Genomic DNA, 27,137 nt, shown 5'->3' on the forward strand with positions numbered 1-27,137 from the left:
CAAGCCCTCTCACCAGAGGTGCTATCCCTGAACACCCCACACACCCACAAACACCCTAAATACCACTCTTAAATGGAACAGGAGCATCTGTTTGAGGGGCCACATGAGGTCAGCATCTTCACTGCAATTCCATCTCTGATGAGATCTACAGAAACTCACCGTGTAACTCACTTCAGACTCCTGGCCCTTCCTCATTCCTGCCCTTCACTATAAGATTGCTGTTGCCACCTGTGGCTCAGCAGGTAGTGTACTACTTCACAGTTCCATCTACCCAGGCTCAGCCCTGTCCTGCAGTGTTGTCTGTGTGGAATCCGCACGATCTTCCAGTGACTGCAGGAGTTTCCGCAGGATACTCCCATTTGTTCCCACATCCCAAAGAAGAGTACGTCGGTACGTTAACTCGTCACTGGAAATTGCCCTACGGGAGCCGAGTGGTAAAGGAATCTGGGTGGAGTTGGTAGGTATGTACAGGAGTCACGACACACTGAAATAACTGGGGAAATAGAATTAACGGGCTTTCTCAAAGAGCTGGCAAATACAGAATGGGCCAAATGCCCTCCTTCCATGATGTGAGAAAATGTGAGATGTATTTTATGTTCCTTCTTTGGAACCGAAATAGCTGCAGAATTTGTAATACACTTTATTGCAATTGCAGAAAGAAATTACCACACACAAAATGAAATAAATTGCTATGTTTACACATTTTCTCCATTGCAACACAGAAGGATCAAACTCATTCCCTTTACAAACCACCTGAACAGACTCAGTTCTGCTCTGAGTAACATTCTGGCACTCATGATATAAGTGTCTGTTTTATGTGTTAATAAGTCAAAAGAATCTACCTCCAATTTCATAAAAGCGGGTCACAGCCAATGAAGTCTGTTTTGAAGGATAGTTACTAATAATGCAGGCAAATAGCACAACAAGACTTCAGAAACAACAAAGTGTTAATAGCCAAATAAATCTGTTCAGGAGCTGTTGCTTGAGTGATGAATATTGGTCAGAACCCAGGGATATCTGGCCTTCTCCTTTGTGGAATCGATCAGTGTGATCCTTCATGTTGTACTGAAGGGGCAGCATGGGCCCTGGTTTCCCTTTTCATCCACACCAGCCTCTCCTCTCCTCTCCCCTCCCATCCCCTGCAGTGCTGCACTCAGCTCACAGTCTGGGACACTGAGGAGAGTGCCCTGTGTAACAGCCTCTCACACACCTCATCCATGTAATTATCCAGGGGGATGTGACTGGTGTTGATCCACTCATTGTAAGAGAACATGTTGTGTTGCTGGTACTCTGAACATGGAGAATGACATATCATGACAGTATTCACTACGTATGAACTGTATGTATAAAGTATAAGGTTTGGGGTTAAAAGTGCAAAGTTACCAGATACTTCAAACCAGCAGGAGTGAGGGAGTCCCTGGGGGTGAAAGGGAGTGTGGAGTTGCAAGAGCCTCGGTGAATGGGGTGGGAGCAAGGGAACCCCAGGGTGACAGGTACATGAATGTGGGAGTCCCAGGGTTAGAGTTACAGGAGGGATGGTGTTGCAGGGCTTCTCTGGGGAGTCTCAGAGGTAACATCGGGGTTGGAATCCTTGCAGCACTGAGAAAGAAACAGGTCTGACATCAGGTCCGTTAACCTACTGCCACTAAACACCAACTGATCTTTTCCCTTCCCTATTGGGTAAAGCTGAGTTACCCTCACTGCCACTCACTGGGACAGAGTGTCAATTCTGACAGCTGATGTTCCCTTAATTCACTCTTCAATGTAAATGTTACAGCAAGTTTGTGGAATAGTTACAATTACTGAACATAATAATCAGTACAATATAGGTTAGAATTGACACCTGTATGGATATAAAATTTCTTGTAAATGTTCTATATCCTGCAGAAATACATTCAGCTGTCACCAATTGTAATAAACCACTTTTTTAAAAAGGAATGTTTTTTTTCTAAAATTGCTCAAGTAAGTCAGAGGGTATACCACTCTGAAATAAGGAAACTTCTATGCTTTAGTTAGTGTTGTATAATTTCCATTTTCCAGTACATTGGTTGTACTTGCTAATTCCACTCCGCTCAAGGTGGGAAGCTCAAAGAGAAGATTGTAGATGTCTAAACAAAGGGTTTTGGCCAAAGACTTTGACTTTATTTCTCTCCATAGATGTAACCTGACTTGCTAAGTTCCTTTGGCATTTTTCATGTGTTGCACAAAGGTGTTGGCCGGCTTATGTTTGACAAGGAAACCAACCTATAAGGAGAATGCTGGTGAAGATGGCAAAATTTCAACCAGATATTCTGACAACTGAAGGATACCTTTGCAAATTACAGTAGTGGGTGATTTTCGTAATTAACATGTACAAGTTGAACATTGAAATCATTAACATTCACAAAATGCAGGAGGAAAAGAATCTAAGGAAAAGAGTACAGTTGACGTTTCAGGCCAATATCCTTCATCAGGACTGGAGGAAAAACATTGAGGAGTAGATTTAAAAGGTGGGGAGAGGAGAGGGAGAAACACAAGGTTATACGTGAAACCCGAAGGGGGAGGAGAGAAGTAAACAGTTGGGAAGTTGATTGGTGAAAGAGATACAGGGCTGGAGTGATGATGGCACTAACTTTGCATCTTCAGAAACAGCTCTATTTCCATCTTTCATCTCTTTTTTCTCCTTTTCAGGGTTCTTTTGAAGACCCTGACCTGGAGTTACACTCTGACTTTGGTGCTCTGCGGGAATGGGACCTGCTCTCAGGGCCTCATTTTGATATCCCAAGGACGCAGCCTGGAAGACCAGTGCACCTTCAGGGTGTTGTATTTTTGTAGCTCTGGAAACATGATGATTCTAGGCCGGTGCCCCTGACTGAGGCGCCGTGGGAGAACACGGATCTTCGGGAGCAGCGGGTTAGCTGCCGTGGGTTGTGTGTCCAGAAATCTGCACCTTTCTAGGGCTGATTATCTGGGCGCAGAGCTTGGAAAAAGCGACACCACAGACTCTAATATCGTAAATCAGTGAGTTGTTTGTTATGTCCCACCTCTCACTGTGAAATGGGGACACCTCTTTTTCCCTCATTAGGGAGAGGGAGAGAGCCTGTGGTATATCGAATTACCTGGTGAATGAGTAGTTTTTGGGGGTACTGCAAGTCTGTGTCTTTATTGATGCTTGCTGTATGCTTGAGTGCTCGGTGGAGGGTGCTGATGCTATTTGCTGGTGGGGATGAATGGGGGAGGTTGCTGCCTTGTTGCTGCTTGTGTGTGGGAGGGGGAGCTGGGGGAGGGGGCTATGGGGTTCTAAAGTTTAATGTCATTCATTCTTTGGGACACTCCTCTGATTTTGTGGATGTTTGTGAAGGAAAAGCATTTCAGGATTTATATTGTATACATTTCTGTGACATTAAATGTACCTGTTGAGAAGGAGGAATGTAATAGGAGAGAACAGAAGGTCATGGAAGAAAGAAATGGGGGCAGGAGCACCAGAGGGAGGCATTGGGTAGCCAAGGAGATAAGGTGAGAGAGGGAAAAGGAGATGGGGAATGGTGAAGGGGGGGGGGGGGGAGACCATTATCAGAAGTTTGAGAAATCAATGTTCAGGCCATCAGGTGGTGGGCTTCCCATTCGGAATACAAGGTGTTGTCACTCCAACCTGAGTGTGGCCCCATTGCGACAGTAGAGGAGGCTAGGGATAGACCTATCAGAATGGGAATGGGAAATGGAATTAAAATGGGTGGCCACTGGGAGATCCCACTTCTTCCGGCAGATGGAGTGTAGGTGCATGGCAAAGCGGACTCCCATTCTAAGCTGGATCTCACTGATATACAAGAGGCCATACGAGGAGCACCGGACACAGGAAATGACCCCAACAGACTCACAGGTGAAGAGTCGCCTCACCTGGAATGACTGTTTGGGACCCTGCGATAGGAGCTGTAGGGGCAGGTGCAGCACTTGTTCCACTTGCAAGGGCAAGTGCTGGGGGAGATCAGTGAGGAGAGACGAATGGACAAGGGAGTCTTGTAGGGAGTGATCTCTGCAGTAAGCAGAAAGGGGGAGTGGGAGGGTGGGAAAAGTATGCTCAGTGGTGTTATTGACCTTGATTGTCCCATTGTAGCTCAACAATTGAATACCTGAATAACCCTTTAGGTCAACAAATTACTATTAGGCTGGTCTTCAAGTGCAAAATGCAAGTCACCCATGCAAAGAAAAATTAGAGATATTGGTTCTGATTTTTAAGGCAAGTTGAAATAATAAATGCTGCTCTTAATTAAAGTTTATAATCAGCGGGGTCTTTTCCAGCAAATGCAGTTTCATTTCCATTTCTTCTTTACTTATCTGATGTATAATTTGTATTTTGCTCTTTGGATGGTCGTTTTATAGCATAGTACCACAAGAATATATAAAACCCTGCAAAGATTCAAGAAGAAAATAGCATTGAGATATTAAACATTTTTCAGAATTTGTCTACATCTACTATTGAATATGCTAGTTATTTTAGTTCTGATAAAATAAAACATATCAAATATACCTCTGGTGACCATTAACTTAAAAAAAACCTTTCAGTTAATTCCTCTCATTTTTAAAATAAGTAATTGAAACATTAATAAGTTAATAAAATAGCAGAAATACTTCAAGATTTGTAACCATTTATGGTCATTAATCTATAATTGTTACAATATACCTGGTAAATCTCTCACTGACCTTGCAGGGAGTTTAAGATGCAAAACAGGTATGTCTGAACCACGTACATTGGTCCATGTGAAAAAAATGGCAAAGCCCACGTGATGCCCAGCAAAGAACTGAGGCCGAGGACCGTCCACAGATCCTTCCACACAGATCTTGACACAGAACCGAATCCTTTTCTCATCTGTGCTAGCTTGACACAGACGGTGATTAGCATTGTCAGGTTCCAAAGCCATATCATGCCGATAAAGCCACAGTTTGTAACATAATGCACTTCATCATTTGTTATCCAGCACCTGTGTAAAAATATATAAACCATGATCACGTGCCTGTCTAAATGTCTCCAAAATCTTTCACCATCTCTACTTCCATCACCTCCCATGGCAGTACGTTCCAAATGTTCAACTCCCTGTGTCTGAATTCGTACCTGGTAAATATCCATTAGATTTTCATCCCCATATCTTAAACCTACGCCCTCTAGTGTTAGACATTTCTACACCACGAAAACAGTTCTAATTATCTGGCCTATCTGTACTTCCATAATTTTATTTACTTCTATTAGGTTGCCTCTCAAACTCTGAGGCTCCAGAGAAAATAATCCGAGTTTGTCCAACCCCTTCTGAGAGTTAATATTCTATAACCCATGATACATCCTGGAGTACTTCTTTGCACCCCCTGCAAAGACTCGACATCTTTCCCGAAATGGGGCAATCAGAACAGCACACCATTCTCCAAATGTGGGCTAACCAAAGTTTTACACCACTGCACACACGACTTCCCAATTTTTATTCCCCGCACTTCCTTCAAACCAACGGGGTAGCCATGGGCACTCGCATGGGTCTCAGTTATGACTGTCTGTTTGTCGCTTACGTGAAACAGTCTGTGTTCCAAGCCTACACTGGTGACCATCCCGCACTTTTCCATGCTACATTGACGACTGCATTGGTGCTGCTTCCTGCACCAGTGCTGAACTTGTCAATTTCATCCAGTTTGCTCCAAATTCTACCGTGCCCTCAAATTTACCTGGTCCATTTCCGACACTTCCCTTCCCCTTCTCAATCTCACTGTCTCTATCTTTGGAGACAGCTTATCCACCGATCTCTATTATAAACTAACGGACTCTGACAGCTACCTGGACTATACCTTGTTACAGCCTGCTACTTGAAAAATGCCATCCCCACCTCTTAATTCCTCCATCTCTTCTGCATCTGCTCTCAGAATGAGGCATTTTATTCTGGAGCGATGGAGATTTCCTCCTTTTTCAACGAAAGTGGCTTCCCTTCCTCCACCATCAACACTGCCCTCATCCGCATCTCTTCCATTTCACCCATGTTTGCTCTTACCCAATCCTTCTGCCACCCTACCAGGGATAGGGTTCCTCTTGTCCTCACCTACCACCCCATCAGCCTCTATGTCCAGCACATAATTCTCCAAAACTTCCACCACCTCCAACTGGATCCCACCACCAAACATATCTTTCCTTCCCCTCTCCCCCCCACTTTCTGCTTCCCACAGGGATCACACCCTATGCCACTCCCTTGTCCATTCATTCTTCCCCACTGACCTCCCTTCTGGCACTGGCGCTTACCTTTGCAAGCAGAGCAAGTGCTACACCTGCCTCTACACCTCTTCCCTCACTACCATTCAGTGCTCAAACAGTCCTTCCAGGTGAGGCAACTCTTCACCTGTGAGTCTGTTGGCGTTATTTAGTGTTCGGTGCTCCTGGTGTGGCCTCCTTTATGTCGGTGTGGCCTGACGTAGATTGGGAGACTGCTTTGCTGAGCATCTACACTCTGTCCGCCAAAATAAGTGTGATTTCCCAGTGGCCACCCATTATAATTCCACTTGCCATTCCATTCCGATATGTCCATCCATGGCCTCCTCCACTGTCGTGATAAGGCCTCACTTAGTTTGGAGGAACGACACCTTATATTCCATTTGGGCAGCCTGCAACCTGATGGCATGAAGATCAATTTCTCAAACTTCCAGTAATGACTGCCCCCACTACTTCACCATTTCCTATTCCCTTTTCCCTCTCTCATGTTATCTCCTTGATCACATATTGCTTCCCTCTGGTGCTCCCCTCCCCACCTTTCTTCTTTCTGCCATGGCCTTCTGTCTCTTTTACCAATCAACTTTCTAGCTCTTTGCTTCATCCCTCCCCCCCTAAGTTTCACCTGTCACCTGGTGTTTCCCTTTACCCTCCTCCCACCTTTCAGATCTACTCCTCAGCCTTTTTTCTCCAGTCGTGCTGATGAGTTTTGACCCAAAACATTGACTGTACTTTTTCTGTAGATGCTGCCTGGCCTGCTGAGTTCCTCCAGCGTTTTGTGCGTGTTGCTCAGATTTCCAGCACCTGCAGATTTTCTCTTGTTTGTTCCCAATTTTTATGTTCAGTACCCTGACTAATCACTGCAAAGTGATATCTAGTTCAAAAATGCACCTTGAACCGATAAAGCTTTAACTTAATCCTTTCCTTATGTGTCAGGTCCATCATTTGTGACAGGGGTGGGGACGGAAGAAAATTAGTTCATTGAAGTGAACTCATGGAAAGTTGGTAAGAAACCTCCGGTGATAACATGCCACATACTGTTCCACATCTAAGTCACTGCAACCATTTATCTCCTTTGTCCACGGAAAGGAAATGGCAAACATAGTATGATGATTCTCCAGCTAATACTGAGTAGCTGAAGAATAAACTCTAACTCTATCCAAAGGATGTTGATGCTTTACTGGCCTACTGGTCACCCTCCAATGTCTCTCCATGATAAAAAGTGCCAGTGGAATGTTTGATTGTTGGGTACAACATAGCTAATCTGAACCTGTTTCCTGACAGATTTCACAGGGTGGTAACGTGGCCACCATCTAATGCCCAATGTCAGCTGACTCAGAACCTCGGAGTGCTCTTGCCTGTATGACTCTACCTATACACATCTAGTTCAGCTGAAATTCTCATCACAGACTGAGCAATGGAGATAAATATCAACATTATTGCTGTTGGCATGGTTAACAGACCTACATGGAAACAGAGCTGTTATTGTCCTGCATTTTGATTTGAAACTGTCCATAATTGTCCTTGTCCACTGCAATACACAAAGACACCACCACAGCAGGGATGCCTGTCAATAGAAGAAAATGACATGTATTCATCCTGTGGTCATCACATATAATTCACTATGTACGCTGTTGAGAACGTTAAGCTGTAATTGATTTATCGATTAGAGGTTTGGCATAGTGATAAATTATTTTCCAAATATTGCATTCATGCCATGTCCAGGAATAGCAGATGAATGATGAAGAATAATGATGTTTAAAAACCATACTTTAAATGTATTGTTAATTCCGCACAAAACTTTGCAATTGGATTATTCTTGAAGTTTCCGCAGTGACAATCATAACTCAGCCCCAATTACTGTTGAATGATGAATGTGATGCAGACCACAATCGCAACAAAAATGGGTTAGATGTGCCCAAAACTGGGGGGTGCGAGGGGAGGAGGGAGAGTGGGGTTGGGGGTACAGGGAGAGAGGGAGAGTTAGATAAATAAGGATCTCCACAAAGCAGTTTCAGAATCTCAGAAAGGAGAGAAAAAGTATTGACATGAGTGGAAAGCAGCTGAAATGCAGGACCCAAGGCAAGGATATGGTCGGATGATAACCAGGCAATGATGTCAATCGGTTTTCCTCTCTGAATATTGCATTATTACCAGTAATGATACAATGATAGGAAACAAAATGCAGAATAAGAGAATGAATAACTAATATTTGGAACAACTCAGTAGCAAGTAGCATCTTCCATGAAATGAAGTTAGTTAGGGCTTATAATTTTATAACTGCTACCAGCTTCAGAAATGGGACATACATAGGTTTCATGATGGTGCTGTGTTTAGGAGTACCAATGCCCAATTGACATCAGGCATCCTGTACTCTTTAGAAAAAAATATTCTACTGGACTAACTGATGTCAAATGTGTAAAGCATCGAGTGTTGAAGAGAAAGTGAATAAATGACCCAATACTCACCCCAACCCATCAAAGCCAGTTTCTGTATGTAGCGTTTGACATAGGTGTTGAGCACTTTGATCAGCATCAGGTAGAGATGAAGTCCTTCAATTGCCATCCATGTGAAAGTGCACAGTAATGAATAGTGAAGGAGCACAGCCATCGTCTTACAGAGACCATCAATCATCAGCTTACTAATCCACTCATTGGTCAGGAAATTCATATTCAGTAGAAAGCAAGCAATGCAGAGGTTAATGTGGATCTGGGTGGTGTGATCACCTTTATTCTTCCTAAAACAAAGAGACAACTAGATACCAACATTGTGAACTAGTCATACTTCAAGAACCTTTCTGATTCTACAGAGATAATATCACATGGAAACAGACAATTCAGCTTTACACAGCCGTTTTATTCATTTTCAAAGGGCTTGGTGACTGTCAAGACAAGAGGGAAGCTACTGTGGGAACAGTGGTGGAATGGAGAACCAGATTCAGAACTGTGTTTACAGAAGGGACAGTCTGAATTCCAGGTAGAAAACATCTCTCAGCATTGACTCTAAATGTTCCCTTTCTGCCATTCTTCCCTTCTCCTTCTCCTCCCCTGCTTCTCCCCCTTCCTCCTCTCCCTCTCTTGCTCCCTCTGCTCCTGTTCCCCAGCCCTTTGAGACTCTGAATTGAGAGGCTGAGCTGCATTCTGTAGAGTGCAGTGACCACGAGCCACTGTGGTGCTGAGCTCCTCCAGAGAGTTTCACACACTGAAACACTTCATCAGCGAGCCTGGAGCCATCACCGAGGCTTTTGTTGTGCTTGTGTGGGATCCACACTGGAATCAGGAGCCAGGTGGTAAAGGAATCGATCACCCCTTTGGTTTAACAGTGACTCGGGCAAGGGGGACACAGCTGGTTTACAGGCAGTGGCACACAAGGAGTATGCCATCGGCTGTAACCTTATTCCAGTGCAGATGTCCTCAATTAGCATTCTGCATCCAGTAAGTAATGAGCATTCAGCTTTTAACACTGAGGACACCACTGTCAACACCCTTGTGTTGTAAAGGAATTAGCTTAGCCGTCAACTGGTTTGTAGTGTCAGTGCTGGGTAATCTGTAGTTAGTGCCAGGGTCATTGTTGGGTAAATTATACAGAGATAGTTAGTGACAGTGTGAGTGATGAATAATCAGTGTCCATTTCTTTACTGCTCCATGGAGGGATAATTAGAAGGTTCACAGCAGAGACTGATCTGTGAAACACACAAGCTCCTGTGCGGACTGAGGTTACGACAAGGTGCAGTCTGATAAGTGATGCTCCCACATAACTCACTGGATGCAGTCACTCACCTCACCACACAGTAAAGAAATACTGTGATGACTGAGAAGACGGCAGAGATCACACAGCCAATCACCGTGATGTACGTTAATGACATCACATCTTTTTCATCCAACGTGTTGTTGTCCAGGCGTAAGTCCTTTGAGAAATAAAGGTGATTGTTGAGCAATGATTAAACCTGTACTCAGTCTGATTTGTCTATTCCTGGAGGTGATTTAAATTTTTGAAAATAAATTTGGTTGAAAATTAACAATGCCTGAAATGCGTCTGATGTAAACTTGAACTGTTCCCAGGAAACAGGCGTCCCAGACAGCAGATGTGAACACATCTGCTGTTCATGCTGAAATGAGGCCACACCTCCCAGTGAGTAGTTTGGTCACACATGGAATCTGTCACTGCCATCTGGTGTAGTGTCTACAGATACACCCCAATCATGTTGCTGCTCGCTGTTGCACCAGTCAGAAATCACTAGTTGAATTCCAGACCCGGACAAGGCTCACACTGGTTGTTAGACTACATTGATTTCAAGGGGGATTGTACATCAATGAGTTTGGAGGCAAACAAGAAGTTGAGTTACTTTTTAAAATGATTCTGTTTTCCTCCCAACATATTTAGTGTCAGTATTACGAAGCACAAGAAAGCTACAGTGGGGAGATTACCATGTCAACCCTCAATGGGAGCTGATCCAAAATGGGATCAGGGTAAATGGGTGCTTGACGGTGAGCATGGTCAGTGCACCGATTGACGGTTTCCTTGCTGTATGACCCCATGATGATCACTGCTGTCCCCATTACTGAACAGCAGGTGGAAGTTCCAAAGGCAATACAAATTCCAGTGGCTATTCTGCCTTATGTCATTGTAGGTCACCATTAGTAAAATACTGCCTTGAGCTGGACCTTGTTGGTATTCATGTCTTCTCTTGGAGTGGAACAGAGCTGCTCATATTTATGGCCAAGTGCGTACATTTGCTGTATCATTAACCATGTGGGTGCCAAATCTCAGTACCGGAATGACTCCATCCTGACCAGGGGTGGGAGATTGGATGGCTGATTACTGTGTGGGTAGACATATTCAGGTCATCATATTTCCACAGGGTGATTTGGTGAAGCAGCTGACTTTGAGGGATGAGAAGGACTGGCTGAAGAAGATGAAGAGTTGAAAAAAGGAAAGAGGAAAGTGGGCAGCTCAGTGGCAGAGCTAGTAGATCCTCTGTCTCATAGCTCCAGTGACACAGGTGAAATCCTGACTTTGGGAACAGTCTCTGCGAAGTTTACGTGCTGTCCTTGAGGCCACATGTGTTTCCATTGGTTCCTGTGGTTTCCTCCCATATCCCAAAGTCCTGCAGGTGGTAGGTTATTTGTAAATTTCCCCAATGTCTGGGTGAGTATTGAGGACCTTGGGGGTGGTATTGTAGTGGGAGAATCTGGCGGGATGAGGGGGTTAGGGGGAGAATATTATGAGATTATTATAGGTTGGTATAAATGAGTTCTGGGTGGTTAAATCAGAGTTTGGCTGAATGGCCTGTTGTGTGCTGGAGAAATCAACGATATAACTCAATGAAAGGGACAGACAGCTACGCCTTCTGCAGGTGACCGACTCATCTTTATTGGGAGGGGGGGAACAAATGTAAAACCTACCAGCAGTACAGCAAAGAAGGTCAGATGGTCACACACACAAATGGTTTGATGACCCTTAACTGTTGTCTTACAGCCTGTGGAATTCCAGGAGTCTGAGATGTTTTCTGTAACATCAATTAAGGGTTTAATGATTACACTGTGAGGTTTCCAACACTGACTGAAATATTGAAACTGGTTTTCAGCTTACCATTGTCACTTTCAAACAAGAATACACATCGATATGATCCTTTCTGAAATATATGGATTTGTTTAGTTAGTTTGTGTGTTACCAGAAACCTGTTGTAATGACTGTTCAGCAATGTATACATGTACCATTGTGGACATCAAGGGTCTGTATAAAAGAGTCCGACTGGTACAACAGAACTAAACTGCTGATTAATAAAACTGTACATCTGAGTTGTCCCACTTGTCTGCTTAACCCTTTTTAGACTGATGTAAACACCAGCAATAATGTCACTTTCTGATGTTGTTTAAAGACAGAAAACAAATTCAGAAAAGTCTCAAGAAATTGGGAGATGCTCTCAAAATATTGATGGTGAATCTCAGAGTTAGATTTCTATCAGAGCTGGCACAGTAGAGCTGCTGACCCACAGTTCCAGATACCTGGGTTTGAATCTGGCCTCAGGTACTCTCTGTGTGGAGTTTGCAGATTTCTTCTGTGACCATATATATTTCCACCAGGTGCTCTGGTTTTCTCCTACATTCCAATCACATGCTGGCTGGCAAAGTAATTGGCCTTTGTAAATTTACTAGGTCTTTATGTGTGTTGCAGAATCTGGAGGTTGTCAGGAAATGTAGTGGAGGCTTGATCCAAAAGTAGAACGGTGGAGACGAGTTAGCAGTAAATGATATTTTATTAATATACTGGAAAATAACAAGACATGAGGGGCCACAAAACCAGAGAGAACTGATACTTAACACACAACGGTAACAGAAGTTTCAGAGCAACTGGATGAGGTTGGCTAGTTCGATGGGTGAACAAGGACTGGGGATGAGTGCTGGGTTTAAATAGGCTGCATTTGATGAGTTGGAAACAAGTGACAGGTGAGTCCTGTCAGCTGGTTGGAGATTGGAGGTGCCTGGCTGTGCAGGCCAGATGGGTGTGAGCTACTGAGAATGTGGGAAGGACAAAATATAGAAACATGGAATCGTTGATGATTGGTGCAGACATGGTTGGGCAAAAGGCTTGTTTCTTTGACGATTCGCTCTAACTTCATTCCACCCAATGCAATTATAAAGTGGAATTAGATGTCTTGTTCAGTGCTGTCATATTGTTACTGCTTTACTGCACAGAAGTCAGATAATTGGAGCCTCAAACTGCACCCAAACTGATTCATATCAATTAGATTATGTTAGTGTTAATAATGCATCAACAATAATGTGCACGGATAGAAATGAATTTAACAGCTCAATTTATGGGAATTAAATTAAACCATCAGACCATAGGACTTGAGACCATTTGGCCCATCCAGTCTGTTGCAGTTTTGCATCATGGTTGATTTATGATCCCTCTCAATCCCATTCTTTTGCCTTCTTCATGTAACATTTGACACCTTGGCTAATTAGGAACCTAACAACCTCTGGTTTAAATATACTCAATTAATTGGTCTCCACAGCGATCTGTGACAATGAGTTCCACAAATTCACTACTGTCTGGCTAAAGAAGTTCCTCCTAGTCTCTGTTCTAAATGGACATCCCTCTATTCTGTGGCTGTGCCCTCTGGTTTCAGATTCACTCACTGTAGGAAACATCCTCTCCATATCCTATTTATGCTTTTCAATGTTTGATAGGTTTGAATGTGATCCTCCCTCATTCTTCTAACTTCCAGTGAGTTCAGGCCCTGCACCAGCACACAGTGCTTATGTGTGTAAACCTTCATTCCCAGAATCATTATAGTGAACCTCCTTTGAAACCTTTCAACGCCAGCAGATCTTTTCTTAGATAGGGGGCCCAAAACTGCTCACAGTACTCCAAGTGCGGTCAACCAATGCCTTGTAAATGCTCAGCATTACATCCTTGCTCTTATCTTCTGGTCCTCTCAAAATGAATACTAACATTGCATTTGCCTTCCTTACTGAATCGCAAGACTGAATCGCAAGATGACCTTCAGAGAATGCTGCACAAGGACTCCTAACTCCCTTTTTGAACTTTCTCCCCATTTAGAAAATAGTCTACACCTTGAGTCCTTCTACTGAAGTGCATGATCATACACTTTCCTACACTATAGTTCACTTGTTACTTTGCCTACTTTTCCAATCTGTCTAAGCCTTCCTGTAGAATCTTTGTTTCCTCAACTCTCACTGTCCCTCCACCTATCTATGTATCATTTGCAAACCTGGCCACAAACCATCAATTCCATCATCCAAATCACTGACATGTAATGGGAAATGAAGCAGTCCCAACACTGTCCCCTGCAGAAAACCATTAGTCATAGGGAGCCAATCAGAAAAGGTGTCCTTTATTTCCATACTTTGCTTCCTTCCAGTCCCTCAATCTTCTATCCATGCTAGTATCTTTCCTGTAATACCATGGAGTACAATCTCTTATCGTGTTAACCAGCCTCATGTGCAGCAGCTTGACAGAGACCATTTGAAAGTCCAGGAAGACAACATCCACTGACTCTTATTTTTCTATCCTGCTTGTTATTTCCTCAAAGATTTGTCAGACAAGATTTCCCCTTAAGTAAACCGTGCTAACTTTGGGGTATTTTATCATGTGCTCCAGGTACCCTGAAACCTCATTCTTAACAATAAACTCCATCATCTTCCCAACCACTGAGGTCAGGCTAATTGGCCTATAATTTCCTTTCTTCTGCCTCCCTCCCTTCTTGAAAGATAGAGTGGCATTTACAATTTTCCTGTCCCCAGAACCATTCTAGAATTTAATGATTCTTAAAAGATCAACCTCTTTCATAATCCTCAGGTGTAGTTCACCTAGTCCAGGTGACTTATCTACCTTCAGTCCTTTCAGATTCCCAAGCACTTTCATCTGAGTAGTAACAATTACACTCACTTAAGCCCAGACGCTTTTGAACTTAAGGCATTCTGCTAACAGCTTCAACAGTGAAGACTGATGCAAAATACTTGTTAAGTTTGCCTGCCAATTCTTTGTCCCTCAGTCCTACCTCTCTAGCATCAGTTCCCAGCAGTCTTAGATCCACTCTTGCCTCTTTTACACTTTATATACCTGAAGAAGCTTTTGGAGTTCTCTTATCTTATTAGCTAGTTTTCCTTCATATTCCATCTTTTCTTTTCTTATAGCTTTTTAAGTTGCCTTTTCTTGGTTTTTATAAGCTTTCCAATCCTCTAACTATACACTAATTTTTTGCTATATTATATACCCTCTCTTTTTCTTTATGCTGTCTTCGACTTCCCTTGTCAGCCAGGGTTGTGGCATTCTCCCTTTACAGGCCTTCTTCATCTTTGAGATGTATCTTTCCTGTGCCTTCTGAATTGACCCAGAAACTCCAGTCACTGCTATTCTGCTGTCATCCCTGCTAGTATCCCCTTTCAATCAACTTTGGCCAGCTGGTTTCTCATAGCTCTGTAATTCCCCTTACTCCACTGTAATACTGATACCTCTGACTTTATCTTCTCCCTCTCAAACTGCAGGGTGAATACCATCATATTACAAGACTTTAATAGGGCAGTTTATTGATACAAAGGAGCTGTTTACAGGTGGTTTTGATAGAATGAACTAATGTGTAAATTAAATGTTAGCCAGGGTGGTTAGTGTTTTGACTTAGCTGACAATTCTGAGTAGAAAGACGTTACTACACCAAGTGAGTTGTTACAATCTGTGTCTGGGTAATAAAGGGATAAATTTTAATTGACTTATAGACCTTTCATCATTCTGGAAAGATTTTGTTTTGAATTATTGTCAAAATACTTACTTTCATATTTTTGCCGTGATTAACCTTAATAGTCACACCTTCCGTTAAGTTCTGAATGCTTGTGTTTCCCACAGTAATTCCAAACACTTGGTCATTTAATAGTGTACTATTATTTTCATCCTGCAGAGAGATAAACCAAGAGTCTTTTCAGCAAGGTGTAGTGTTGAAGAACACAGCATCAGAACTATATTTTGCCAAAACATCTGGCCAAGTTTGCTCCTCTGCCTCTGGTGGACCATCACAAATTAGACTGGGATCTACATTCACCTGGTTCCGGCACTGTTTCAGAATTTACTTCTTCCCAGCCCAACCAGGAACCACAAGGAAAGGCCTTAACATGGGAGGTGGCGAGGTCAGGGTGGAAAATCATTCAAACTGAGGACTGACCACCACAGACACCTGGCCCTTTTCTACTGAATGGTAGCAATGTAGACTGACAAAAATCTCATTTCATGTGTACATTTATACAGGCTACAATGACACTTTTGAACAATTTACCTCAAATAGTTCGCTGTCATTAAATACGGTGAAAATGAGCCTTGAAATGTCATTCTGTTGCTCTTCAGCTCTCTCAGATAGCTCAGCTGGAAGGATCACCTCAACATCAGCATCCTGATTATCAGTGGTTTGTTCACCCACCTATACAAGTCAAAGGGAAACAATTTCACCATTCACTCCGTGTTCTGTTGATAATAGGTACAGATTTATCACTACCTGATCTGATTGTAAGGTAGGAAAGTCTTATAATCATGGAGTAATACTGCACGCAAACAGGAACTTTGACTCAACTTGTCCAAGCTGACCAGTAATTAGTCTCAATTTCTCACAATGGTCCGAAATCCCTCTAAACCTCCATAGCCATATACTTACCCAAATGTCTTTTTGATGTTGTTATTGTACTTGCCTCAACCACTTTCTTTGGTGGTTTAGTCCATAAATGTATCACCTTCTGCATGAAAAAACTTGCCCCTCAGGTCCCTTCCAAATATTTCAATTCTCAACTTAATCCCATGCCCTCTGATTTTTACTTCCCTTTCCTGGGTCAATTACTGTGTGTTCACCCTATAAAAACCCATCACAATTTTATCTATCTCCATAAAGTCTTCTCCTATATTCCAAAGGAATAAAGTCCTAGCCTGTCCAATTTCTCTCTGTAGCTCAGGTCCTCCATTACAAAGAAAAACACATTGATTTACCTTGACAGAAACATTTAAAATGACACATAAACATCATCTGTTGCTTCTTTTAGGGAAATTTCCTTTCTGCATTGTTAATCCAAGAGACATTTAAGGAGTGATCTAAAGATTGGTTGTATACGTAGCTCCAGCATAAGTGGACAGCTTGTAAATATCTTGTACTTACCCACGATGAATTAGCAATCAGTCTTATTTGTTGTTTTCTGGGGATTCCCTTTTTTCTGAAAACTTTATATTCTGTGTGTATTTCCATGGCATCATTCTTTAAATCCTCACATAAAAATAACATTTCCAAGCATTTCCTTTTGGGTCTGTGAAACCAGAAGACATGAAAATGTACAAACAGTAATGTAACGTGAAATTACAGCTGACTCAATGGACGGGAGAGTAATTTATGTCATCTCAATTCAGTCTTTTCCTCTTTCCTCCCTTTCAATATTCTCTCTGCCTCACCCAAACCTTCATCAGTCATATTGATGAAAGCATCTAGAACCATGTGATTGAAAGGGCAGGTGGATTCCAGTGATCAGTGCATAATGAACAAGTAAAATTTAACAACACAACCTCACCACTGATGCTGCTACATTCACACACACACAAGCATGCGGCAAACATACACTCGCAAGCATACACCACATATAGATACACACACCACATGAACATATCAAGTACATACATGCACATACACAAATGTATACACATTTGTAAGAACATGTACACACACACACACATAACACACCCATCATCAGGATAGATCAATAATTGTCATGGATCTTAATGTAACACGACTATGCGGCAGAATTACCAGATGCCCTCATCCAGTCAAGGACCAGTAGATCTGTGCACAGAACTAAAATCCTCCCCTCTCTGCAGATGAGTGTTTACACTCCCACACTGACACTTTGATGGAACATTCACACAGAAATGTAGATACACAAATGCCTTGTCAGATCAGGTGACTATTTCCAACATCACCATCACTATTCCTCAGATGATTCGGTTGTTCTATCACGTGTGCTTGAAGAAATTAGATCTTTACACTTTGGATAACATAGACTGATGTAATTGAAATGATTTCAAATCCAACAGAATTAGAAGATGTTGAGATGTTTCCACCAGTGGGAGAGACTGCAACATGGGGATATGTAAGATTCGTGAATGGTTATTTGAAACGGAATTACATAGCAACATTTTCTTGTAGAAGATATATATATCTCTGTAATGCTCTATCCTGGAGCTTGGCAGAGACTGAATTCCTGGGGATACTTAAAGAGGATGTAGATACATTTTTGAGGGAATGGGAAACTTGAGGAACTCGCTGAGAAGAAGAGGCAGATTAACCATGTTCATATTGAATGGTGGGGCAATCCCCAGGGACTGAATATCCAATTGTGTCCCTTATGATAAAAGTGAGAGCATTTGTATTTTCTGTGATGGCACAATTGCATTTCTGCAGCCTAGCAAAGGCAATTCCCTCCTCTCTATTGTTCTGTGAGAAAACTTATACTAACCACTGGTGACATGGGTACCTGGGGTTTGGTCAAATGTCCTCTTCCACTGGCCATCAATTTGGATATGTATGGAGCAGGATCCCACAACAATTTATTTCAGTGGTATCCTACTGCTTAAGATTGAAAAAGTCTCCATATCTATGAATTCTAGCAAGCTGCTACCCCCACTTTTTGACATACTGTGTTAATTGAGGCAGAGTCAAGAGGTCATTTGAAGGTAAGGGTAATTGTGCTGAATTCTCTTGATGTGCAATTTCCATTAAGGTTCAGTGAGCAGCTATGAGTAAGCTGATGAATGATCTTTGTCCACCCCCACCTGGAGCAATGGGAGTATCTGATCAACTCAGGCTGATAAAAGATCCTTCTTGTAATGTATCATCGAGAGACTCATCCCAGTGTATTGGTCATTTGGATGAGAATAATCTGACTACTGTAAACAAGGTACAAAATACATCATACATTATGAGAACACAATTCTGAAATTCTTCTTTCCTGATTACAACTTTTTCAGCTGTAAATCTTTATACTTCATATCTAACATCAGTGAAAAAGATAGTTCAATTATAACATACTTCTTGAGACATTTATTTTTTGAACTTGTTTGTTGATTGGTCACATTTAGAAAACCTGAAATGAAATGGTAGAAAAAATTGTTGTAAGTCTTTCAGAAATAATTTGTGTTCCTGTTGCTTTATCTACCCACACTTCACTCCTTTGTTAGCCAGTGATTAAACAGGTCATCAGTTCTATAGAGGAAATCAATGTGTTGTACTTGGCAGTGAGGACAGGTTTACACAGAGTGCAATCTGTGCCAACTGCAAGGAATTGGAATTTATTGGACAGAGAGCAAGAGAATTAAGTTACTGAAAGACAGGTAAGTGTTTCACCAAAATTATACTGGTAAACTAAGCAGAAATGATCAAGTATTTAATCACTAACCCAGAATCTAACACAACAATGACAAAGAAAGAGTGGATCAGTTCAGGATACAAATTGAAGATCAGTATCTTTATGAAAGAGAAAGGAGAGTAAAATATTTCTTAGATCATGGCCGGTAACTGTGGACTATTCCTTTTTTTTTTTTTTTAAACTTTTTTTATTGTTTTCAAATAGTTACAGAATAAAAGTGTATAAGAAAAAAAAAAAAAAAATGTTACCCAGCCCCCCTCCCCTTAACCCCTCCCCCCTAACATCCCTAAAAAAAAAGAGAGAAAAAAAAAAAAAAGGGAATGCCTGGATATTGGAAGATCCCCACACGCTCCACGGAGTTCGTAATAACTTTAGTGTATGCATTTATTTCTTTCCCCAAGTAACCAATTATTTCATCTTCGGAGCACCTATATATTTAATCCTGTCTTTTGTAGATAAGGGCGCCAAATTTTCAAAAATGTTTCATATTTATCTCTTAAATTGTAAGTGATTTTTTCAAGTGGAATACAGCCATAAATTTCGTTCTTCCAACGATCTATACTTAGGTATGTATCCGATTTCCAAGTCACTGCAATAGCTTTTTTGGCTACTGCCAATGCAATTTTTATAAATTCTTTCTGATATTTATTCAATCTGGATATCGGTTTTATCCCTTCAATATTACCTAGTAAAAGTAATGTTGGGTTGTGTGGAAGTTGTATTCCAATGATTTGTTCCAGTAAAACTCTTAAATTTGTCCAAAAAGGTTGAATTTTAGAGCAAGACCAAGTAGAATGTAAAAAAGTACCAATTTCTTGGTTACATCGAAAACACTGATCAGATAGATTTGGGTTTAATTTGTTTATTTTTTGTGGTGTAATATATAGTTGATGTAAAAAATTGTATTGCACTAATCTTAATCGAACGTTTATTGTATTTGTCATACTCTCAAGACATAGTCTTGACCAGTTTTTTTCTTCAATTTTAATATTCAAATCACTTTCCCATTTTTGTCTTGACTTATGGACTCCTTGTTTAATTGCCTGTTTTTGAATCAAATTATACATACAAGAGATAAATTTTTTAATCTTTCCTTTTTGAATTAAAGTTTCTATTTCATTGGGTTTCGGTAGTAACATTGTTTGACCTAGCTTTTCTCTTAAATAAGCCCTTAGTTGAAAGTAACAAAAAAGAGTGTTGTTTGATACTTTATATTTATTCTTTAATTGATCAAATGACATTAATATACCTCCTTCAAAACAATCTCCTATATATCTAATCCCTTTTTGAAACCAATTATATAAAAGTTGATTATCCATTGTAAAAGGAATAAGTCTATTTTGGATTAAAGATCTCTTTGCTAATAAGGATTTCTTTGTCTCATCGTCAACATTTATCTTATTCCATAAATCAATCAAATGTTTTAATATAGGAGATTCTTTCTTTTCCCGTATCCATTTAGATTCCCATTTATATATAAAGTCTTCTGGTATGTTTTCTCCTATTTTATCTAGTTCTATTCTGATCCACGCCGGTTTGTCTTTCTCAAAAAAGGATGCAATAAATCTAAGTTGATTTGCTTTATAATAATTCTTAAAATTTGGAAGTTGTAACCCTCCTAGCTCAAATTTCCATGTCAATTTTTCCAACGATATTCTTGACATCTTACCTTTCCAAAGAAACTTCCTCACATACTTATTCAGCTCTTGAAAAAACTTCTGGGGTAATTGTATTGGTAGTGATTGAAATAAGTATTGTAATCTAGGGAATATATTCATTTTTATGGTATTTACTCTACCTACTAATGTTATTGGTAATACCATCCATTTATCAAGATCTTCTTGAATTTTTTTCAATAGTGGTAAATAATTTAATTTGTATATGTTCTTTATATCATTATCGACTCTTATACCTAAATATTTTATACCATTTGCCGGCCATCTAAACTGGGTTATTGATCGACATTGATTATAGTCTCCTTTAGTAAGAGGTAAAATTTCACTTTTGTCCCAATTTATTTTGTAACCTGATACTTTCCCATATTCTTCTAATCTATAGGATAATTTACGCAACGATTGCAATGGGTTTGTTAGATAAAGTAGAACATCATCAGCAAATAAGTTGATCTTGTATTCTTCTTGGTTAACTCTAAAACCCTTAATATCTGGGTCCATTCTGATCAGTTCAGCTAATGGCTCTATCGCCAACACAAATAAAGCAGGTGATAATGGACAACCTTGCCTAGTTGACCTTGTTAACTGAAATGGTGTTGAAATTTGACCATTTGTCACTACTTTAGCTTTGGGATTAGTATTTAAGGTTTTAATCCATTTTATAAAGGATACTCCTAATCCGTATTTTTCCAATACCTTAAATAAAAAATCCCACTCCAATCTATCAAATGCTTTTTCTGCATCTAAAGCAACTGCCACGCTCATTTCCTCCCTCTTCTGTGCTAAATGAATTATACTAAATAAGCGAGTTACATTATCTGCTGATTGTCTATTTTTAATAAATCCTGTTTGATCCATATGTACTAATTTTGGTAAGCATTTAGATAATCTATTAGATAAGATTTTTGCTATTATTTTATAATCAGTATTTAATAAAGAAATCGGTCTATATGATGATGGCTTTAAAGGATCTCTATCTTTTTTTGGCAATACTATTAAAATGGCTGTCGAAAAGGATTCTGGAAGTTTATGCGTTCTTTCCGCTTGGCGTATTAACTCCATAAGAGGAGGAATTAATAAATCTTTAAACTTTTTATAGAATTCAGGCGGAAAACCATCTTCTCCTGGAGATTTATTACTTTGAAGTGATCCTAGGGCTTCTTCGACCTCTTTCAATGTAAAAGGCATATCTAATCCCTTCTGTTCTTCCGTATTTAATTTTGGAAGAGTTATTTGTGATAGAAACCTTTCTATCTTGACATTGTCATTTTGTGATTCTGATTTGTACAACTCAGAGTAAAAATTCTTAAAAGCTTCATTAATTTCTAAAGGTTTATAAGTAATTTTATTTACTCTTGTTCGAATTGCATTTATTGTTTTAGAAGTCTGGTCTGTTTTTAGCTGCCATGCAAGAACTTTATGTGATCTTTCACCTAGTTCATAATATCTTTGTTTAGTTCTCATAATTGCTTTTTCCGTTCGATATGTTTGGAGTGTATTATATTGTAACTTCTTGTTAATGAGTTGTCTTCGTTTTTCTTCTGTCACATTTCTTTGGGATTCTTTTTCTAATTTCGTAATCTCTTTTTCCAATTGATCTATTTCTATCATATATTCCTTCTTAATTTTAGAAGTATAACTTATTATCTGACCTCTCAAGTATGCCTTCATTGCTTCCCACACTATAAATTTATCATCAACTGAATGTGAATTTATATCTAAAAAGAACTGAATCTGTTTTTTCATAAAATCACAAAAGTCTTGACGTTTTAATAATATTGAATTAAATCTCCACCTATAAACTGATTCCTCTTTATCTGTCATTATCATTGTCATTATTAAAGGAGAATGATCTGACAGTATTCTTGCTTTATATTCCACATTTTTCACTCTATCTTGAATATTTGTTGATAATAGGAAAAAGTCTATCCTTGAGTATGTTTTATGTCTATTTGAATAAAATGAATAATCTCTTTCTTTTGGATTAATTCTTCTCCATATATCAATCAGATTTAAGTCTTTCATCAATGATAGAGTTAATTTTACTGCTACTGTGGACTATTCCTGAAGATATGGGTATTTCTGCTCCTTGTGTCTCCGGATGTCACGCTGCACAGGCAGTGCCTCTGATTGATCACACTCAGGTTTAAGATTTCAGAAGACTCCATGAAGCATGAGGGAAATTGAATTTCCTGGATTGTACGTTCCAGGACGTAGACTAAATGATAAATGAGTGGTCATTTGAAGGGTGGGGAGAAACAGCATGGGTAAAACAGCAGCAAACATTAGAGACTGATGGAGATGAGTCCAGAGGGCAGTCCAAATCATGACACCGTGGAGAGTGAAACTACACAGGGAACACCACAAAGGGTAAAACTGCAGCTGTATGCAGAAATGCAGTGAGAATTAATTTAACTGAAAAAAACAAATGTATGTAAAGTGTTGGACAGTTGTAGTGAAAAATGGCCTTACTACATACAATGGTTGCTGAAATCATCTCTATCCTTCTCTGAGCCCCTGCAGCATGATCTACCCACAAAGTGTACAAATCCACAGAGAACCAGCCACGTGGTTCTACTGAGTTTGCATTCATCCCTCAATGCTCAGACCTTAGCTGGAGTGAAACTATTCATCAGCCTTTTACAATCCCAATAAACCCAGAACATTTCTTATGGTCAAACCACCAAACAGGGTAGCGTTGCCTCAAGAACATATTTCACTGGGCTGGCTGGTAAAGTAACAGGATGGATAATGGAGAGCGATAAACAATTATAGATCATTAAATCAGGTCATTCCAGTGAGTGGCCCAACAGTCTGCTGTGATAGACAGTAGAGAATCAGCAGCGACAAATATTCTCCAGGAAGAAATTCATTGGATCGAGTAGGTTCTGTTGGGACAAAGGACTGATTCAGCTATTAACTTTATCTCAGAAGTGAAAATGATTCCTGGGAAGGAAGATTCTCCTATGCTAAGGCACTCTGTGCAAGACTCATAAATTCAAAACTTGAGAGATAATCTCTTTGGGATGTGTGAAATTCTTGAATGACATGCTATTATAGAGCAAAACAACAAACTGCTGCAACTGGGATTTCCAATGTTTATATGGAATGGACTCCTATCATTAACCAAAGGATCTGCGGACCCCAGTTTGGGAACCCCTGTGGAAGAAGAACTCAGCAGATCAGGCAGTATCTGTGGAGGAAAATGGATAGTTGAAATGTTGGGTTGAGATCCTTTTGAACTGAAAAGGTACAGGGGAGATAGTTGATACAGAGGGGTGAGGGGAAGGGGTAGAGCAAAAGCTGGCAAGCAATAGGTGGGTCCAATTGCGATGAAGCAATTAGCACATGGAGGAGGTAAGAGTACATTGAACAGAGCTTGACGGGAGCAGTTGATAGAATCTGACAGGAGAGGCAGGTGGAGCATAGAACTCAATAAGGAAGGTGGGGAGGTCAGGTGGGAACGGTGGGGATGGGGAACCACTGGGAGGAGTGTGTACATGATGGGCAGATAGAGTGGATGGAGAAGAGGGAAAAAACAAGGTGAAAGGAGACAGCTGGTTAGGTTAGGTTAGGTGAGTGTAGAATAAAAACAAGTTTCCAGCACTTTCTGATTTTATTCCAGATTTCAGAGAAATATCAATAGTCTTTTTTTTTATTTTAATTGGCAGCAGGAATAACTGCTGGAAGTTGCATCTGGAGCAGTCCAGGAAGGAATTCCATGTGCTTATTTGATTTGTTAAAATGAATATTCCATTGATTAGAACTACAGCTCTCAAACAAAATAGTAAATGGTGCCTAACACACTCCTCAAGACTCCAACGTTTTTGTGAACATAATGATTTACTCTTGCACAAAATGAGGACATTTGGCTATTGGGTAAATACTAACTCTCAAGGAAGCAATGGTGGACACTGGGGTAATAAATAGTGGACTTACGCATGTGGGCTAATTGCAAATTAAAAACTGGCAACTTTCTTGGTTCCAAAGAAAGTGACTGAGCAGAAATATTAATTTCATGGATCTCTTCACAGGAAATGTCCCTCCTGTTGGCCAGTATTTTCTGATTTTATTTCTGCTTTCCACCACCTGCAGCATTGTGGATTTTGCTTCAGATCCAGACACTCTGGTTAAGGATTTGGGAACGAGAGAGGCCCAGAGTTTGCTGGGACTGTAGCAGCCATCTTTGGTCATGTTGTGCAACAGTGGGAGGAGATCAGCGTTAGAGTAAATCAATGATGATATGCTGCATTGTAGGAAAGATTCAGCACCTTACATACATGGTCCCAGTTGGTGAGCAGATGGATCCCACCTGCCATCCAGAGCATCACTGACATCACATGTTCTGCACCATACACCAAAATGCCTGAGGTGGGATCTTACTGTACAAATATAGAGGGCATTTTCCCCAGAATGCAATCACTTTCAAAAGTATTTCATTCTGATTTACTTTGATAAAAATCTGTAACTGAGAAAAGATATTCATAACGGCAAGATATCTGAACTTTCCTGAATCTGTGAGTTGGTATTCATCATTAATTTGGTTAAAAGGGAAATGGAACTAAAAGGATTCAAAGTGCTGAAAGTTTCTCATGATGTTAAAAATTTAAATTACTGACCTTGGCACTCCATCTTCATACATTGATATATGGAACAAATACCTGTAGAGACAGAATTAAAGAGCCAATGTTACGGAGTTACTGCAGCGAGTATGGCCCAAGTGCAGAGGGAGAGACACTGAAGCCGATGAATAGTTCACTGACATAATAAGGCTATGAACAGCTAAAGGAAAAACAATAAACACTCAGCCAATAGGTCTATTAACCAAAACTCACAAACTGAAAGCTAATGCTGACATTGCAATGAATTAATAACTTAATACTAAATGAATACTGCTCCTTTACAGTGTCAGTCAAGCAGTAGACTTCTTTCCCAGAACAAGGACAGAGGTAAGCAGGGAGCACAGAGTTTACTGTGCTTTTGGTAAAGTCTCAACAAGACTGGAATGAGAGGCAGGGAGTTAAATACCACCACAATGAAACACTAATTGGTGGAATGTGCATACTCACGAGTGTGATTGTTGAACCCATTTCACAATCCACTTGTGCAGGTACATAGACCCTGCAGGAGAGTCTGTGGTTGTGACAGGGTCCCCCTCCCTAGGCGCAGTTCTCAAGGTGCTAGAGACCTGTCCCTGCTGCATTTTAAGGGGGACATGCCAGTGGCAATAACTGGAGGTGATTTTGGGCAATCACTCCCCAACCAATTGGGAGCTCCCAGGATATAGAGATGGAAGAGACAAGGCAGTGCAGGGTTGTCTCCAGCTTCTGATTCTCTCTCTCAATCTGTCCATTAGACTGGGTGTGGAAACCAGATGGGAGGCTGGCTGTAATTCCCAGAAGATTACAGAAGGTCTTCCCAACACTGTGGTGCGTGATCAGACACTCTAACCATGTGGGTAGCTGTCACACAAGCCAATGGGAGCTTTCGGAGAGCAATGAAGTGGGCAGCCTTGGAGAATTGATCCACAACCACCAGAACATTAATGTTTCCATCAGAGGGATTCAGACCAGTGGCTGTGAGACATAGGTCGCAGATACAGAAAACCTGCTGAAGGGTTTTGACCAGAAACATTGACTGTACTCTTTTCAATAGCTACTGCCTGGTCTGATGAGTTCTTCCAGCATTTTGTGTGTGATAGCAACCAATAGGTTCAATAGGTACATTTAATGTCCTTGAATTGTATACAATATACATTGTGAAATTCTTTTTCTTTGCAAACATCCACAAAAAACAAAGGAGTGCCCCAAAGAATGAATGACAGTTAAACATTGGAACCCCAAACCCACCCCCCCAGCTCCTCTTCCAACGCACAAGCAGCAGCAAGGCAACGACCCCTCCCCCACCAGCAAATAGCGTCAGCGCCCTCCATGGAGCACTGGAGTATGCAGCAAGCATCAGTAAAGACACAGACTTGCAGTACCCCAAAGACTACTTGTTCCGCTGGTAATTCCACATTCCACAGGCTCTCTCTCTCTCCCTAATAAGGGAAAAAGAGAAGTCCCCATTTCACAGCGAGAGGGGAGACATAACAAACAACTCGCTGATTTACGATATTAAAAGTCTGTTGTGTTGTTTATTCCGAGTTCGGCTCCCAGAGAGTCGGCCCCAGAAAAGTGCAGATCTCTGGACACACAACCCATGGCAGCTAACCCGCTGCTCCCGATGTTCCAGGTTCTCCCACGACGCCTCAGTCAGGGGCACCGGCCTAGAATCTGCAGTCTACAGACCCATGAAAATCTGGAATCCTGAAGGCATGCTAATTTTCCAGGCCGT

At 40.8% G+C, this 27,137-nt stretch overlaps 1 protein-coding gene across 1 annotated transcript; it reads right to left on the minus strand.

Annotated features, from left to right (window-relative positions):
- Positions 1-634: 634 nt before the first annotated feature.
- Positions 635-25,458, minus strand: LOC140740541 (adhesion G-protein coupled receptor G1-like). The gene is made up of 12 exons (XM_073069793.1): positions 25,421-25,458; positions 18,792-18,846; positions 16,875-17,019; positions 16,011-16,151; positions 15,513-15,632; positions 11,807-11,849; positions 11,620-11,723; positions 9,994-10,121; positions 8,683-8,951; positions 7,682-7,781; positions 4,681-4,958; positions 635-4,386 (listed from the first exon to the last, which is right to left on the minus strand). Exons 1-12 carry the CDS (start codon positions 25,437-25,439, stop codon positions 4,307-4,309), a joined length of 1,482 nt encoding a protein of 493 aa, XP_072925894.1. The 5' UTR covers positions 25,440-25,458; the 3' UTR covers positions 635-4,306.
- Positions 25,459-27,137: the final 1,679 nt, after the last annotated feature.

The sequence above is a fragment of the Hemitrygon akajei genome, chromosome 17 (assembly GCF_048418815.1).
Source record: "Hemitrygon akajei chromosome 17, sHemAka1.3, whole genome shotgun sequence".
In the NCBI taxonomy this organism is placed as follows: domain Eukaryota; kingdom Metazoa; phylum Chordata; class Chondrichthyes; order Myliobatiformes; family Dasyatidae; genus Hemitrygon; species Hemitrygon akajei.